General features: G+C 40.3%; 1 protein-coding gene across 1 annotated transcript in view; it reads right to left on the bottom strand.

Moving 5' to 3' along the window:
- PRPS2 (phosphoribosyl pyrophosphate synthetase 2) overlaps positions 1–16,017 on the bottom strand; it is a 97,152-nt gene that overhangs the window by 14,051 nt on the left and 67,084 nt on the right. Inside the window, exons 3-5 of the mRNA XM_075852759.1 lie at positions 8,937–9,035; positions 7,109–7,233; positions 6,566–6,739 (exon numbers count right to left, since the gene is read on the bottom strand). Of these exons, the coding sequence (XP_075708874.1) occupies positions 6,566–6,739; positions 7,109–7,233; positions 8,937–9,035 (398 nt within the window). The remainder of the gene's footprint in view (positions 1–6,565; positions 6,740–7,108; positions 7,234–8,936; positions 9,036–16,017) is intronic.

Below are 16,017 nucleotides of genomic sequence, written 5' to 3'. Positions count from 1 at the left end.
CTGGACCTAAAATATTAGTCTGGGCCGTCATTCAGCATCATTGCGTTTTGAGAGTCAGAACGTGTTATTTTTACGTTGACTGAGCTGTGTGAGTGCGTGTTTTTTGTGGAACGAACTGTAATTTTTATTGGTTCCATTTTGGGGTACATGCGATTTTTTATCACTATTTATTCCATTTTTTGGGAGATGAGGAAACCAAAAAACAGCCATTCTAGCAAGTTTCTTTTTTTTAGTGTTCACCGTGCAGTATAAACAACATGTTAACTTTATTTTGCGGGGCGATACGATTACAGCGACAAATTGATATAGTTTTTTTACGTTTCACTACAATCCAACAATAAAAATACTCTTTTCTAAAAAAAAAAAAATCATGTTTTAGTGTCGCCATTTTCTGTCAGCCATAACTTTTTAATTTTTTCGTTGATATCGCTGCGGGAGGGCTTGTTTTATGCGTGACAAACTGTAGTTTCCATTGGTATTATTTTGCGTTACTTGCAACTTTTTGATCACTTATTACATTTTTTTTTGAGACAAGATGACCCAAAAATTAAATGCTGTCATTGTTTTTTATTAAAAATTTTTACGGTGTTCACCGTGCGGTAAAAAGTGATATTTTTATAGATCAGGTCGTTTTTTTTCTAATAATAAAGGAGTTGATCAGGGAAACAGGGCAAGTGTTATTACTTATTAACTTTTATTTATTTATTTTTCTTTCACATTTTTTTTAAAATTTTTTACTTTTTCTTTTACACTGACCTGGGGACTTGAAGATCTGGTCTTCTGATGCCCGGTACAATACACTGCACTACTTATGTAGTGCAGTGTATCGTAACTGTCCTTTTTCATTTGACAGTTAGCGTATTAGGTCCTGCCTCTGGCAGGACCTAATAGGCTACCGTACCTTGACAACCAGGAAGCCTAGTAACTGCTTCCTGGTTGCCATAGAAACAATAGTCACCCGCGATCCATCGCGGGGAGGCCCGGGGGGTACAGAGGGAGCTCCCTCCCTCTGCAAACCACTTCAATGCGGCGGACGTCTTTGAAAGCCGCATTGAAGGGGTTAAATGGCTGCGATCGGCGGTAACAGCCATCGCAGCAGCATGTCAGCTGTGTATAACAGCTGACAGCCGCTGAAGATAAAGGGCGCACAGCTCCTGTGCTCGCTTTATCTGCATAGCGTGACTGTACGCCCGAGTGCGGGAACTCACTTAGATTTTGGACGTACAGTCACGCCAGTATGCGGGAAGGGGGTTAAAAAAAAAAGGCTTGAAATTTTCTTAGAACATTAACAGCAATGTCTCATATTTTTAAGTCTTGTAACGCTCAAGAAAAATAAGAGAATGTTCAAACAATGATGCAAATCTAAAGTAGACATATGGGAAATATGAACTAGTAACTATTTTGGGTGGTATAACCATCTGTTTTACAAGCAGATACGTTTAAATTCAGATAAATGCAATATTTTCTAAATTTTCTCTATTTGTGAAAAATTGCAACATTTTAACACTGAATATATCGACCAAACTTTACCACTAACATAAAGCCCAATGTGTCACGAGAAAATCTCAGAATCGCTTGGATAGGTTTAAGCATTCCCAAGTTATTACCACATAACGTGAAATATGTCAGATTTGAAAAATGGGCTCTGAGCCTTAAGGTCCAAACAAGGCTGCATCCTTAACCTCAACACCGAAGGACGGCTATATCAGTCCTCTGCAGCTGCTAGTTCGCGCAGGACGACGGATATATCGGTCCTCTGATCGCGCGGGTACGGACAGTGTACACACGCGATCAGCGGCAGGAACACTGCTGTTATACACAGCCTGGCTCCTGCCGCAATCGAAGCACGCTCAGATTCCGGAAGATTAACCCATTAAATGACGCTGTCAATAGCGACATCTAATGTGTTTGACAGAGGGAGGGAGCTCCTTCTGTCACCCCATCGGCACCCCCGCAGAGAAATCGCGGGTCGCCGTCGGGTTTCCATGGCAGCCGGGGGCCTAACCAAGACCTCCAGGTCTGTCTTCAGCAAATGTCTGTTAGGCCATGCCGGAGGCAGAACACCATAGACTATTGAAAACAGCTCCAAAAACAGCCGTAAAAAACGCAGCAAAAATGCAAGTTGCTCAAAAAACGCCTGAAAATCATGAGCTGTTTTCCCTTGAAAACAGCTCTGTATTTTGTTAATCGTGCGAACAAACCCTAATGTGTCTGTATGTGGCTGCACATAGTGATCTGGTAAGATCACTATGTGCTGTGTAAATGAATGGAGAGAAGTGTATGACGCTGATTGGTCAGATTCATACGGATCGCTTCATAGCGTACCACACACCTATGGATAATTGTATTATTTACCCAATTATTATACCCTCATGTACTCCGCACAAATTACATATACCCCGATGTTCTCCGCACAGATTACATATACCCTGATGTACTCCGCACAAATTACATATACCCTGATGTTCTCCGCACAGATTACATATACCCTGATGTTCTCCGCACAGATTACATATACCCTGATGTTCTCCGCACAGATTACATATACCCTGATGTTCTCCGCACAGATTACATATACCCTGATGTTCTCCGCACAGATTACATATACCCTGATGTTCTCCGCAGATTACATATACCCTGATGTACTCCGCACAGATTACATATACCCTGATGTACTCCGCACAGATTACATATACCCCCACATTATAAACTGAAATACCAGCAAAACTCAAACAAAACTACTAAGCAAAATCCATGCTCAAAATGGCGGTCTTTCCCGTCTTAGCCCTACAGTGTGCCCAAACAGCAATTTATGTCCACAAGTATGGCATTACCATACCCGGGAGAACTCGCTTAATTTATGGGGTAAGATTCTCTAGGAGCACAACATATTGTGCGGTGAATAGGCAGATCAGTGGAAAAATTTTAATTTTCACTTTGCACCATCCACTGCGTATTAATTTCTGAAAAACACCTGTGGAGTCTAAATTCTCACTACACCCCTTGATAAATGCCTTTAGGGGTGTAGTTTCTAAAACGGGGTCACTTTTGTTTGGTACATCAGTGGTTTTGTAAATGCAACATGACGTCCGCAAACCATTCCAGCAAAATCTACGCTCCAAAAGATAAATACCGCTCCTTTTCTTCTGAATGCTCCCATATATGTAAACAGCCGATTAATCGGGAGAAATTGCTTTACAAATGTTGGGGTGCTTTTTCTGCTCACTTCCTTATAAAAATGAAAAATCTTGATCTAAAACTACAAATTATTGGAAGAAAATGTATTTTTTCATTTTCATGGCTTAATTCTAATTAATTCAGCAAAAAACCTTTGGGATCAAAATTTTCACTATACCCTTCGACGATTCCTCAGGGGGTGCAGCTTCCCAAATGGAGTCACTTTTGGGGTGTTTCCACTGTACTAGTACTACAGGGGCTCAGCAAATGTGACATGGCGCCCAGAAACCATTTTAAAATCCAACTGGTGCTCCTTCCATTCTGAGCCCTACCGTGTGTTCAAACAGACGTTTAAAACAATACCCCACATGTGGTCATACTCGGGAGAAATTGCTTTACAAATTTTATGGTGCTTTTTCTCCTTCAGTCCTTGTGGAAATGAAAAAAAAAAAAAATAGCTAAACCTACATTTAAAAAATAAATTAATGTAGATTTGCATTTTTACGCCGTAATTCCAATAAGTTCTGTAAAACACCTGTGGGGTCAAACTGCTCACTGTACTCCTAGATAATTTCCTCAAGGGGTGTAGTTTCCAAAATGGGGTCACTTGTTGGGGGTTTCCACTGTTTTGTCCCCTCAGGGGCTTTGCAAATGCGACATGGCCACCGCAAACCATTCCTGCTAAATTTGAGAGCCAAATGGCGCTCTTTCCCTTCTCAGCCTCGCCGTGTCCCCAAACAGCCGTTTATTACCACACGTGGGGTATGGTTTTTCTCGGGAGAAATTTCTTTACAAATTTGATGGTGCTTTTTCTCCTTTAGTCCTTGCTAAACCTACATAGTATTTGAAAAAAATTTAGATTTTCATTTTCATGGCCTTGTTCCAAAAATTTTTGCAAAAAAACTGACGGGTCAAAATAACCCTAAATAAATTCCTCGAGGGGTGTAGTTTCCCAAATGGGGTCACTTTTGGGGGGTTTACACTGTTTTAGTTCCACAAGACCTCTTCAAAGCGGATATGGTGCCTAAAATATATTCTAATAAAAAGGAGGCCCAAAATCCACTAGGTGCTCCTTTGCTTCAGTCCAGTAGCACACTAGAGCCACATGTGTGATATTTCCTAAAACTGCAGAACCTGGGCAATAAATATTGAGTTGCATTTCTCTGGTAAAACGTTTTGTGGTACAAAAAAAAATGGATTTAATATGAATTTCTGGAAAAAAATAATGTACTATGGAAATTTCACCTCTACTTTGCTTTAATTCCTGCGAAATGTCTAAAAGGTTAAGAAACTTTCTAAATGCTATTTTGAATACTTTGAGGGGTGCAGTTTTTAAAATGGGGTGACTTATTGGGGGTTTCTAATATCTAAGGACCTCAAAGCCACTTCGGAACTGAACTGGCCCCTGTAAAAATAGCCTGTTGAAATTTTCTTGAAAATGTGAGATATTACAAGGCTTAGAACTTCAGCAGCAATGTCCTAGAAAAATAAAAGGATGTTCAAAAAACAATGCCAAACTAAAGTAGACATATGGGGGATGTTAATTAGCAACTATTTTGTGTGGTATAACTGCCTGTCTTACAAGCAGATACATTTAAATTTAGATGCTAACTTTTGCAATTTGTCGCTAAATTTTGGGGTTTTTCACAATTAAATACTGAATGTATCGGGCAAATTTTGCCAGTAACAAAGTCCAATGTGTCACGAGAAAACCTCAGAAACGCTTGGAGAGGTACATGCATTCCGGAGTGATTACCACATAAAGTGAAACATGTCAGATTTGAAAAATGAGCCTGTCAGAAAGGTCAAAAGTGGCCAAAGAGGTAAGGGGTTTTGCTTTTAATATAATATTTTAAAAAAGTTTATTTAATGGTGTTCTCATGTTTTACTTTTTAATGTATTCTTACTTTTACTTCTCTATGGGCGCTGCCATTTATTTTTTTCTCATCTCTGTAGGTGTCGATTAACGACACCCAGAGATGGAATACGGCACATACAACCCCATAGAGAATGCGAACGGGAGCCATTCAATTCTCAGTTGCGTGCGCCGTCTGTGTGGGAACGGCGCATGCGCCGCTCCCACACAAACCAAAACGAAGTTCGTTCGTAGAGCGAAATCCGGCGCCATTTTCATGTGGACCGGAAGCCGCTACCGGACAGTAAATGACGCATGTGTTCCGGCCATATGTTCAACGAAGCGAAGGCACAAGGAAGATGAGCGTAGACCAGCGGAGGTGGCGGCGGCAGCAGGTAATTTATGTTCGCGTATGATGTGTGTATTATGTTCGTGTAAGGGTATGTTCACACGGCGGGGGTCCGTAACGGCTGAAATTACGGGGATGTTTCAGCCTGAAAACATCCCCGTAATTTCAGCCGTACCGGCATGTGCAGGCGCTTGAACGCCGCGTCAATTACGGCCGTAATTAGCGCTGCTATTCATTGGAGTCAATGAATAGCGGCTCCAATTACGGCCAAAGAAGTGACAGGTCACTTCTTTGACGCGGGCGTCTATTTGCGCGCCGTCATTTGACAGCGGCGCGTAAATATACGCCTCGTGTGAACAGACAAACGTCTGCCCATTGCTTTCAATGGGCAGATGTTTGTCAGCGCTATTGAGGCGCTATTTTCGGGCGTAATTCGGGGCAAAAACGCCCGATTTACGTCCGTAAATAGGCCGTGTGAACATACCCTAATACTGTCTGCTGAGCCCTGTATCTAATCCTCCTACACTGTGCAGTGGCTCAGAAAATGGCGGCACACAGTGTAGGAGGTTTGAAGACATTGAAACCCTTCATTCTCCTGGCACTAGCCAGAAGAAAGGAGGGGAGATTGTGTGAGGACACTTCAGGAGAGTGTGTCCACCCCAAATTTGCAGCATAAATCAATGAGGTTGCTTTACCACAGTGACCATGCTGCAATTTTGGGAACTGCTCCCTCTAGTGGCCAGCACATGGAAATGTTATAAATTAGAATCAGATTTATATTTCCGGACTTGTGAAACAATTTAAAACAAATGTGTAATAACTTAAATACTAATTATTTAACTGAAAAAAATAAATAAATAAATAAAAAAAAATTCTAGCGACACATTCCCTTTAAGGGGTTAAGAGCTTGCACCACAATTTTGGTGCAAGATATTGGAGTAAAGTAAACCAGCCAAAGGGTGGTGTAGAGAAGAGAGAATATAGATTTCGGCAATTACTACTCAAAGGGAGCTCTTCCCTTTATTTATAGAATGTAGGTGCCACGGTCGTTATGGAGCACAACATCTAAGGGGTTAAACACGTGAAGCTCCGAGTGATCGTCTATCCTAGCTATTGCCACGATAGGTCTGCTGTCAATCACATGGTTCATAAACGTGTTTGATATAGAATTTGCCAAGACTCACTTGTCAGCAGCATGGCATATAGTGCCACATGTGTCAGCCATATCATCCACTAAAATAGCAACCCGGTCTTTCACATCTCCAACCAACACCATCCTGTCCACCTCATTGGCTTTCTTCCGTTCTTTGTGGATTAGTGCAAATTCAACATTAAGTCGGTCCGCAATTGAAGTTACTCTGCAAACCAATAAAGACATAATTTGCTTTATGCATAATAAACTTGTATCACTGTGGAGCTCTGCAGTTAACAGGACAGTAAACATTCTCTTTAGTTAAAGTTGTATGACGTGCAGATAATGTAAAGAAGTAAAAGGAAAATCGATGACCTCTAGTGGACAGTGGTGCTTCCAACATTTAACAAAAAAAAAAAAGAAGAAGAAAGGCAGGCAAGAAGCAACCACAATTACATACGGGATTACTTTCTACTTATCAGAAGGATCGGATTCACTTTTTAGTCTAGTATTACCTCTACCAGTTGGTTATTTTAGCTTTAAATGCAATCTCTTAATAAATATTTCATTTTTAATCCTAAAATAATCATAGTACCTCTTGGCACCACCAGCGTCAGGAGACACAATGATACAATTTTTCCATTCAGGGATGTTCTCTTTAATCCACTGGAGTACTGCAGGTTCAGCGTACAGGTTATCTACAGGAATGTCAAAGAAACCCTAAAAAAAAAGGAATAGTATTAAGAAAGTAGATCTTAACAAGATAAAAGTTCAGCTGTATAAGGCCCAATTCACAAAGTTTTCTGGCGCTGATTTTGACTGAAACACAGCCTGAATCCGCCAAAAAACGTCCAAATCCACCTCCTTGATGTCAATGGGAGGCGGAGGCGTTTTTTCCCGGGCGGCTTTAAGCCACTTGCAGAAAAAAAAAAAAAAAGTGCCATGTCTGTTCCTGCCACAGTTCAACCTCTGGCCTCCACTGAAACGAATGGGAGGCACTTTACGCTGCGACGAACACAGCAGAGGAGAGCTCTCATCTCTTGTGGGAGATCAGTCTTGTATTGTCTGCCGAACTGGCAAGGGGGTGTGTCCCTGCTACGGACAGTGGAAGCGCTCCCCAGCTCATACAGTTCGGCAGACAAAGTACAAGACCGATCTCTCACAAGAGCTGAAGAGATGAGCGCTCTCCTATCCAGCTCACACTGTCTGTAGCAGTGACACGCCCCCTTGCCTGTTCGGGTGAAAATAATGCAATCGCGCACACTCATGCTGTGGCACTGTCCATATCGGATTGGACAGTGTCACAGGCATAGTAACACGCCCCCTTGACAGTACACGCCCCATTGACTGTTCAGGGGGTTATTTAAATATCAGGCGCCAAATATAACGGCACCGATATCTAAATAACGGAGGGAGGTAGAAAAAAAAATTTAAAGTGCCCTAGGGTTTGTGCAGCCCTGCCCATTACATGCTGCACATGTATGGGGAGGTGAAAGATTCTCTTTAAAGGTGGCACTGTCATAGAATGCCACAGGTCAGTTCCGGACATTCCTGATGTGTCCTAGTTAATGTAAGTATTATTGTGAAGTGGAAGGCCTCATTCCCCTTTGTATGTATGTTGGTCAGTATTTGTAAGCCAAAACAAGTAATGGAACACAACAGATTTAAAAAAAATAATGGAAAGATTCGCACCTCTGCAGTGTTTGACATGCAAGTGTGAATGAGGCCAAAGCATCTAAGAGTAACAGCTCAGCTACGAAGCAGTAGACCAAGCAAAATCAGAGGGGAGCCGAGTGCTGCAGTGTGTGGCACAGAAAATTTGCCTATCCTTTGTTGCATCACTCACAACCGACTATTGGCCATATAGCATCTATCGGACATGTCCTGTGGATAGGTCATAAATGTCTCACGGGAAAAACCCCTTTGACTCTAGTTTTATCCAAAATGTATTTAAATTCTAAAACCATAAGTACTAGAATTGTCTAATATTACATTTTTGTTAGGATTGGAGTGACTAATAGGTAGTGAAAGGGAACAACTGAAAGAAGGGCGAATACTTTTTATAGTTTTTTTTTTAAATATTACCTGGGGAAAAAACAAAACAAAAAAAACACTGATCTTATGTATAGTCATTTCTTCTGGTCACATGTGGATGCTGGCACTGGGCACACTGTTCAATGCTCTTAATGTATCTAAAACAAGACAATCTAGGGTCCAGTGGAATGACACGAGGGGAGCAGGTTTGGAAGCACAGGATCTACGTGTCCAATGTTGTACCTACTACATGTTTCATTCTAGATTAAAATCATTGGTTTAGTAACAGAATGCACACAATTTATAGGCCTTTATTCTGGATCAACAAGATCTAATTAATGTGAATCCAAAAGTAATGGTTCTTCTATTGCCATTTATACACTAAGTACCTGTATTTGAGAGGCATGGAGATCCATGGTGATAATGTGATCAGCTCCAGCAACAGAAAGCATGTTTGCTACCAGCTTGGCAGATATCGGGGCACGGCTCTGTTTAAATAAAGACATGAAAATAAACGCCATTATTGCTTTTACACATCTAGTATGGAAGTATCGGGTCACACGTGCAGCTCGACGTGGCTATGCTGCAATCATGGTTGTGGGAGTCAATTTTTATTGGTATATGCAGCAATAGTACATGGAAAAAAAATAAAAAAATTCTCTCTCCACAGGATACTTCGTATGTGTGTGAATTTATACTCAAATTTTTTAAAATTTGTCCCTAGGCTATTGCAGGAATTGGGAATCAATGTGTGCATATGCTGGTTGTGGGTCCACACTATAGGACAAGAGCCTGGCAGGTTTGTCAACAATACATCTGTGTTGTGTTCTCCTAGTACCTTCCACATGCAACATTAGCAGTGCTTCAGTAGTTACCTCCCAAGTTGTATGCAACAGGTCCCGTAACGTGTCATTAAGGTGTCCTGAAGAAAACATCATTTCTTTGCATGATATTCCTTTGACACGAGTTTGAACCCTAACTATCAAATTAAACATACATATAATATACAAAAAAATTTTTTTAACACATACACGTCAGGGGTTGATGGGTCAATGAAAAGAAAAAAAAACAACAAACTTGAAAGATGTGAGCACATTTTTATTAAATATCCTTTTTTGGACAGCCCTGCTCTTCAGTTTTATGGTCATAGACTGCCATCTAGTGGGCAAACCACACACAATTTTGTATTGATCTGGAACATTGCCCAGCTAGACTTCCTACATTTTTGTGGTTTTCCATAGGAACTATCCAGGTAAAAAAAAAAACAAAAAAAAAAAACGTAGGATGTTTTACATGTATGAGTAAGATATAAAATACAGTGGGAAAAAAAATAATTAAAAAAGTAATACGTGGGGGAATTTCCCAGTGCGCATTTAAACAATGCTTTAGGTCTTTCTATATTTTACAGCAATGGGCTGGCAAGCAAATATAATTTTTAACCCTTTAGTGACCAGCCAATTTTAGGCCTTCATGACCAAGCAATTATTTTCTTGTTTTTCCATCGTTTTTATTTTTGCGTCAACATAGCTGTATAAGGTCTTTTTTTTTGCAGGACAAGTTGTATTTTTTAATAGCACCATTATGGGGTACGTATAAATTTATTGATACCACGTGGTATAAACAATAAACTTGTTCAGCGGGTTGTGATTTTTTATTGTTCCGCCGATGCAGTTGCATGAGTTTTTTTTTTTCTTACAGGACGTCTTGCAGTTTTTATTGGTACCAAATTTAGAGTACATGCAACTTTTTGATCACTCAATTTTTTTTTAAAGAGTCTCTGTCACCAGATTTTGCAACCCCTATCTGCTATTGCAGCAGATAGGCGCTGCAATGTAGATTACAGTAACGTTTTTATTTTTAAAAAATCAAATGTAGCCTCTGGTGCCGATGTGTCCTCGCTCGTCTGACACGATGCAGGACCTGTGAGTGACGTCACAGCGTGATCTCTCGAGAACACGGCTGTGTCTGCACTGCCAGAAGCTGGGCGTTCTGAAGAGAAGTGGATGATACTTCTCATCAGAACGCCCAGCTAGTAAAAGTAGTAAAAACGCCCCGATGTACGCACATAATACACGCCCAGTTGTACTTTTACTTTTAAACACGCCCAGTTGTACTTTTGCAAGCCTCATTTGCATAAATACAAAAATGGTCATAACTTGGCCAAAAATGCTCGTTTTTTAAAAATAAAAACGTTACTGTAATCTACATTGCAGCGCCGATCTGCTGCAATAGGAGATAGGGGTTGCAAAATCTAGTGACAGAGCCTCTTTAAGGCACAATAAAATGCACAGAAAACAGCAATTCTTCCTTTGCTTTTTTATGGCGTTTGCCAAGCGGGTTAAATAATTTAATAGCTTTATAGATGGTCATTACGGACGTGGCGATAACAAATGTGTCAAATTTTTTTCCATTGCATTATTTGACTCGCAAAGTGAAATGCGTTAAGAAAAAAAAAAAAAAGGAAAACTGCAGAATCGTTTTTTAGTCACCATAGCGATAAAAATAAAAAAAATCGTATGTACCAAAAAAAAATGTTGCAAATAAAGACTACAGCTCGTCCCTCAAAAAAAATAAGCGCTCACACAATGCAAAAATATAAAAATTACAGCTCTCAGAATGTTTTTTTAACCTATCGCTTTTTTCTTAGGAAAAAATTTCATATTTTACTACTTTTACAATTTTCGGTTGTCTAAAAATTGGGTGCGTCTTATAGTCAGAAAAATAGGGTACTTTATTCTGCAGGTAGATACGATTTTGGCGCTATCATAAGTATATAGTTTTTGCTCTGTTCTGTAGCGTTTGCATAATCTTTTTTTTTATTTTTACGGTTGGGGTCGTTACGGATGCGGTGATACCCCATATGTGAAGAAAAAAAAAAAAAAGTTTTTTTCTACTTAATTTACATTTTTTTGTCCCACTATAGGACTTGAAGACCTGATCGCTATTCTAATACACTGCACTACCTACATAGTGTAGTGTATTAGACCGGTCAGCTATTCACTGACAGCAAGCCTATTAGGCTTAGCCTCTGGGCAGAGCCAAATTGGCCTAGTACAAAAGCCTTTGTTATGCATCAGGTTGCCACAGCAACCAACGGCAGCCCATCGTTGCCATAGCAACCATCGGGTGCGATCTAACCAGCTAGATGCAGCGATCGCTTTTGATCGCTGCATCTAAGGGGTTTTTCAGCCGGATTGGAGCCTAGGTACAGTCCTGGCCATTACAGCGGGCAGTCAGCTGTGACAAACAGCGGACACCCACGGCTGATGGCGCATGATCAGCTTCTGAGCAATCTTCTTGACCCTGACAGCAAGCCTTTTAGACCCCGCCAAACTAGGAGTGGTCATTGTTAGACCTCCGGTTGCCATGGCAACCATCGGCATCCCTGAATACATCTCAGGGGTGCAGACAGAAACCACCTAGATGCAGCTATCGCTTTTGATCGCTGCATCTAAGGGGTTAAAACGGTCAGACTGAGCTAGCTCCGGTCCTGGCCGTTACAGCGGGGTGTCCAGCTGTAATATACAGCAGACACCCGGCGGTGATGGCACTGGCTCAGCTTCTGAGCCAGCTCCATTACCATCACGTACAGTAAATGTGAGAAAGCGCCAACACACTAGCGCCCACAACGTAACATTCCGTGATTTTGCGGTAAGGGGTTAAGCATGCATTGCTGAGCACTGTATTATCTGAGTGTTTCTACCACAACGGCGGAGCACCATCCTTTAAAGTGAATGTCTACTCTTGAATAATAATTTGGCCTCTAAATAAATGAAACTATTTCGGCTTATTAATTTCTTGTTCTTAGAGGGGTTGGCCACTGTATAGAAATATTTACAAAACCATTTTTTGAAACTTTTGTAGTGCAGATAACTAAACAACTAAGCAGAAGGCCCCCAATTGATTGGGCACAAGAAGGAAGTATATAGCAGAATACAACCAGTCTATGTAACATGCATGGGAATGTTCACACCCCCCCCCCCCCCCCAAAAAAAAAACGTTTTCCCCACATTCTTTACAACACAAAAGTCGTCCCGTAAAAAATAAAATATTTACAACACTGAGTAAACAATTGCAGTAGTTTGAGCATGTGAGTTTGCTGGAAATAATGCAGCTGCAGACTGATAAAACAGCCTTGCAGTCTGAGAAGAACTAGACAACGTTTTCTCTCCACTTTCTGTAACAATTATTCTAACAATATTTACCTTTGTTAGAAGGGACCTTGAAAATGGTCATCTAGTTTCTTTAAACCGCAGTAAATTACTTCTATTGCCTGTAAACATCCCATATTCAAAGATACTTCAAACATGAAATTTCTTGTGTGAAAAATATTTGTATAATATTAGCACATTTCCAGATGTATCTGAAGCGAGACTAAATGAATATCCCATTTTATCTATTAATTTAGTTAAAGGAAATAATGCGTGCAGGTCAGTCAACTTTAAAAGGCTATGTAAACCGTAGACATTTTTCTTAAATAAAAAAAGTTCAGTTTGGTGCAACTTTCTAATTACTGTATTGAAAATTAATTTTCACTTTGAAACAACTGCTTTTTATTCTATATACAGAGCAGCTGTATCTAGCGCTGAAACCTGTATCTGTCAGGTCAGCGGCTCTGGCTGGTTCAGTGTCAGCGGGTCCCGAGTGTGGATTCACCGGTTATCGATCAGTTCTAAGTTACCAATGTGATCGGTAACCGCTCGATCCTGCGTGTCAGACACGCAGGACCTGCTGACACTTAACCGGTCAGTCCCGCAGACCTGACGGATACAGGTTTCAGTGCTAGATATAGCATAAAAAGCAGTTGTACCTCAAAAAGTAAAGTTAAAAAAAAATAAAATAAAAAAAGTCATTAGAAAGTTGCACTAATCATACAGATACACTTTTTTTATTTTTAATTCAGGGCACCTAACATGTCCCAACAACAACATTTAGGTTAGGGCTAGTTTGGTAGTCCACAAAGTCCTATGATCTTATTCCTAGCTCACACGGAGGACATTTGCTAAGAAAAATGTGCCAGAATGCGGTTAAAAAAAATAAAATGACATAGCATGCACCAGATTTAAAAGTATTTTAACCCCTTCTAGACAATTGACCCACAATAGCAGGGCTCTGAAGTCAAATGGTAAAACAAACCCCCAAGAAGTGGCCATATTTTGGAAACTACACCCTGACGCTGTAGCCCTAGTGATCGCTATAGCCTGTGATTGGCTGCAGCAATCACAAGTTGAAACCTCATCCTAAGAGGCTGGGCTGCACAGAGAGCATCAGGAACAAGGAGCCATTGCTAGGACAATGCCAGGGGTGGTAAATATAGACTATTTTTATTCAATATAAAAGAAAAAAAGGCTGTTTTGTTTTTTTCAGATTTGCTATTTTTGCAGCAGAATTGCAGCTTTTAGGTAGCAATTTTTTTTTTTTAAATCAATCACATTTGCTATTTTTTGCGGCTTTTTTCTCCATATAACTCAATGGGGAAAAAAACCTGCAGAGCAAAAAAAACAAAGAAGTGTCAACACATTAGATTAAGTTTAGGGAATTGTGATTATTGATTAGGCTGTGTTCACAGGTTGCAGTGTTTTCGTCACGATTTTCATAGAATCGTGGCAAAACACCTGTGAATGTAGACGTGTGGTTTATATGAACTACTTACATTTCTATGCAGAGTATACTCTGACAAATGCGTACTCAAGCAGCCCCCTTATGCAAGCATAGTAGAATTTTCATGCAATTTTTGCTTATAATCACGGTTTGATGCAAAGTTGAGTGAAGGTGGTTGTGTATAAATTAAGAGTTAATTTTTATATACCGTATACTGTGCCCTCTCAAAAAAAAGATTGCAATTTTGGTTGCACAGTAGCAGTTTGCAGTATATGTTCTTAACACGTTTGTGGTTGACGGACAATATTCCATGGCCTCTGTTTTAATGTTCTTGAGAGCACAAGGTCTTGATATAGATGTATGTGGCATACATGAACTTCGCACACACCGTGGGCTATTATTTTTACATTGTTGTGTGTAATCCTCGGCTTACATTTGGCTAAAACTCATACCTGTCCGAATGCATTTTTTTCGTACTCCTGTTTGTCACAAAGTTATACAAGTGAACATGGGTGCAAACAGCACATCAAGACAGTCGCAATAGTCAGGCTGTCTGCTTTAACCCGTTCGTGGCCGCCCCATAGAGTTTTGACAGCGGCCACTAGTTGGCTTTATTCCGATGCAATAGCCTTATGGCGCTGCATCGGAATAAATAGAGCAGGGAGCCGCTAAATCTCCCTGCTCTCAGCTTCCCTGCTCGAACGGGTGAGATCGATATTAGTATCGATCTCACCCGTTTAAACTACTCCGATGCGGCGCTCAATAGCGAGTGCCGCATCCGAGTTGTTTTGGAGAGGGAGGGAGCTCCCTCTTATCCCACTGACACCCGGCGATAAGATCACTGTCTGCCTCCGATGGCAGCCGGGGGCCTAATAAAGGCCCCCAGGTCTGCATGTAGTGTATGCCTGTTAGGTCATGCCAGAGACATGTCCTAGCAGAAGCCGGTCCGTTTTACACAGACAGACATAATACACTGCAATACAGAAGTATTGCAATGTATTATAAATGCGATCGCATAATCTCATATTAAAGTCCCCTAGTGGGACTAGTAAAAAGGTAAAAAGTTTAAAAAAAAAGAGTGGAGAAAAAAAACAAAAAAAAAACACCAAAACACTTTCCCCTTACAAACTGCTTTATTATTATTATTATTATTATTATTATTATTAAAAAACAAAGTAAAGTAAAGAAAAGTTAAACATTTGGTATCGCCTCGTCCGTAACTACCCCAACTAGAAACGTATTACATCATTTAACCCGCCAGGTGAACGTTGTAAAAAATAAAATAAAAAAAAACATGCAATAATTGCGGTTTTCTTTGAATCCAGCCTTAAAAAAAAAAAAAAAAAAGTGATAAAAAGTGATCAGAAAGTCGCATGTACTCCAAAATGGAACCGATAACTACAAGTCGTCGCGCAAAAAAAAAAGCCCTCATACAACCGCATCAGCGAGAAAAAAAAATAAAAAAAATATAAAAAAAAGTTACGACTCTTCAAATATGGAGATGCAAAAAAAAAAAAAAAGTGTTTTCACGGTATAAAAGTAGTAAAACATACAAAAGCTATATCAATTTGGTGTTGCTGGAATCGCAACCCGCTGAATAAAGTTATTGCGTTATTTATACCACACGGTAAACGGCATAAACTTAGGACGCAAAAAAGTGTGGCGAAATTGCAGGTTTTTTTTCTATCCCCTGTGTGGGGGGCAGCATCACGGGGTATATTATATACTGCAGGCTTAGGGATGTATATTAATTCAATGGTGTGGCATGCAAATAGGGGCGTGGCACACAAAAGGGGTGTGGGTTAAAATAGTTTATTAATCGTAAAACGAGGTTACATGTTCAATTAATTGTGATTTAGGCCAAAATCG

Source organism: Rhinoderma darwinii, chromosome 2 (genome assembly GCF_050947455.1).
Source record: "Rhinoderma darwinii isolate aRhiDar2 chromosome 2, aRhiDar2.hap1, whole genome shotgun sequence".
Classification (NCBI taxonomy): Eukaryota; Metazoa; Chordata; class Amphibia; order Anura; family Rhinodermatidae; genus Rhinoderma; species Rhinoderma darwinii.
This window is presented reverse-complemented; position numbering and strand designations above follow the sequence as displayed.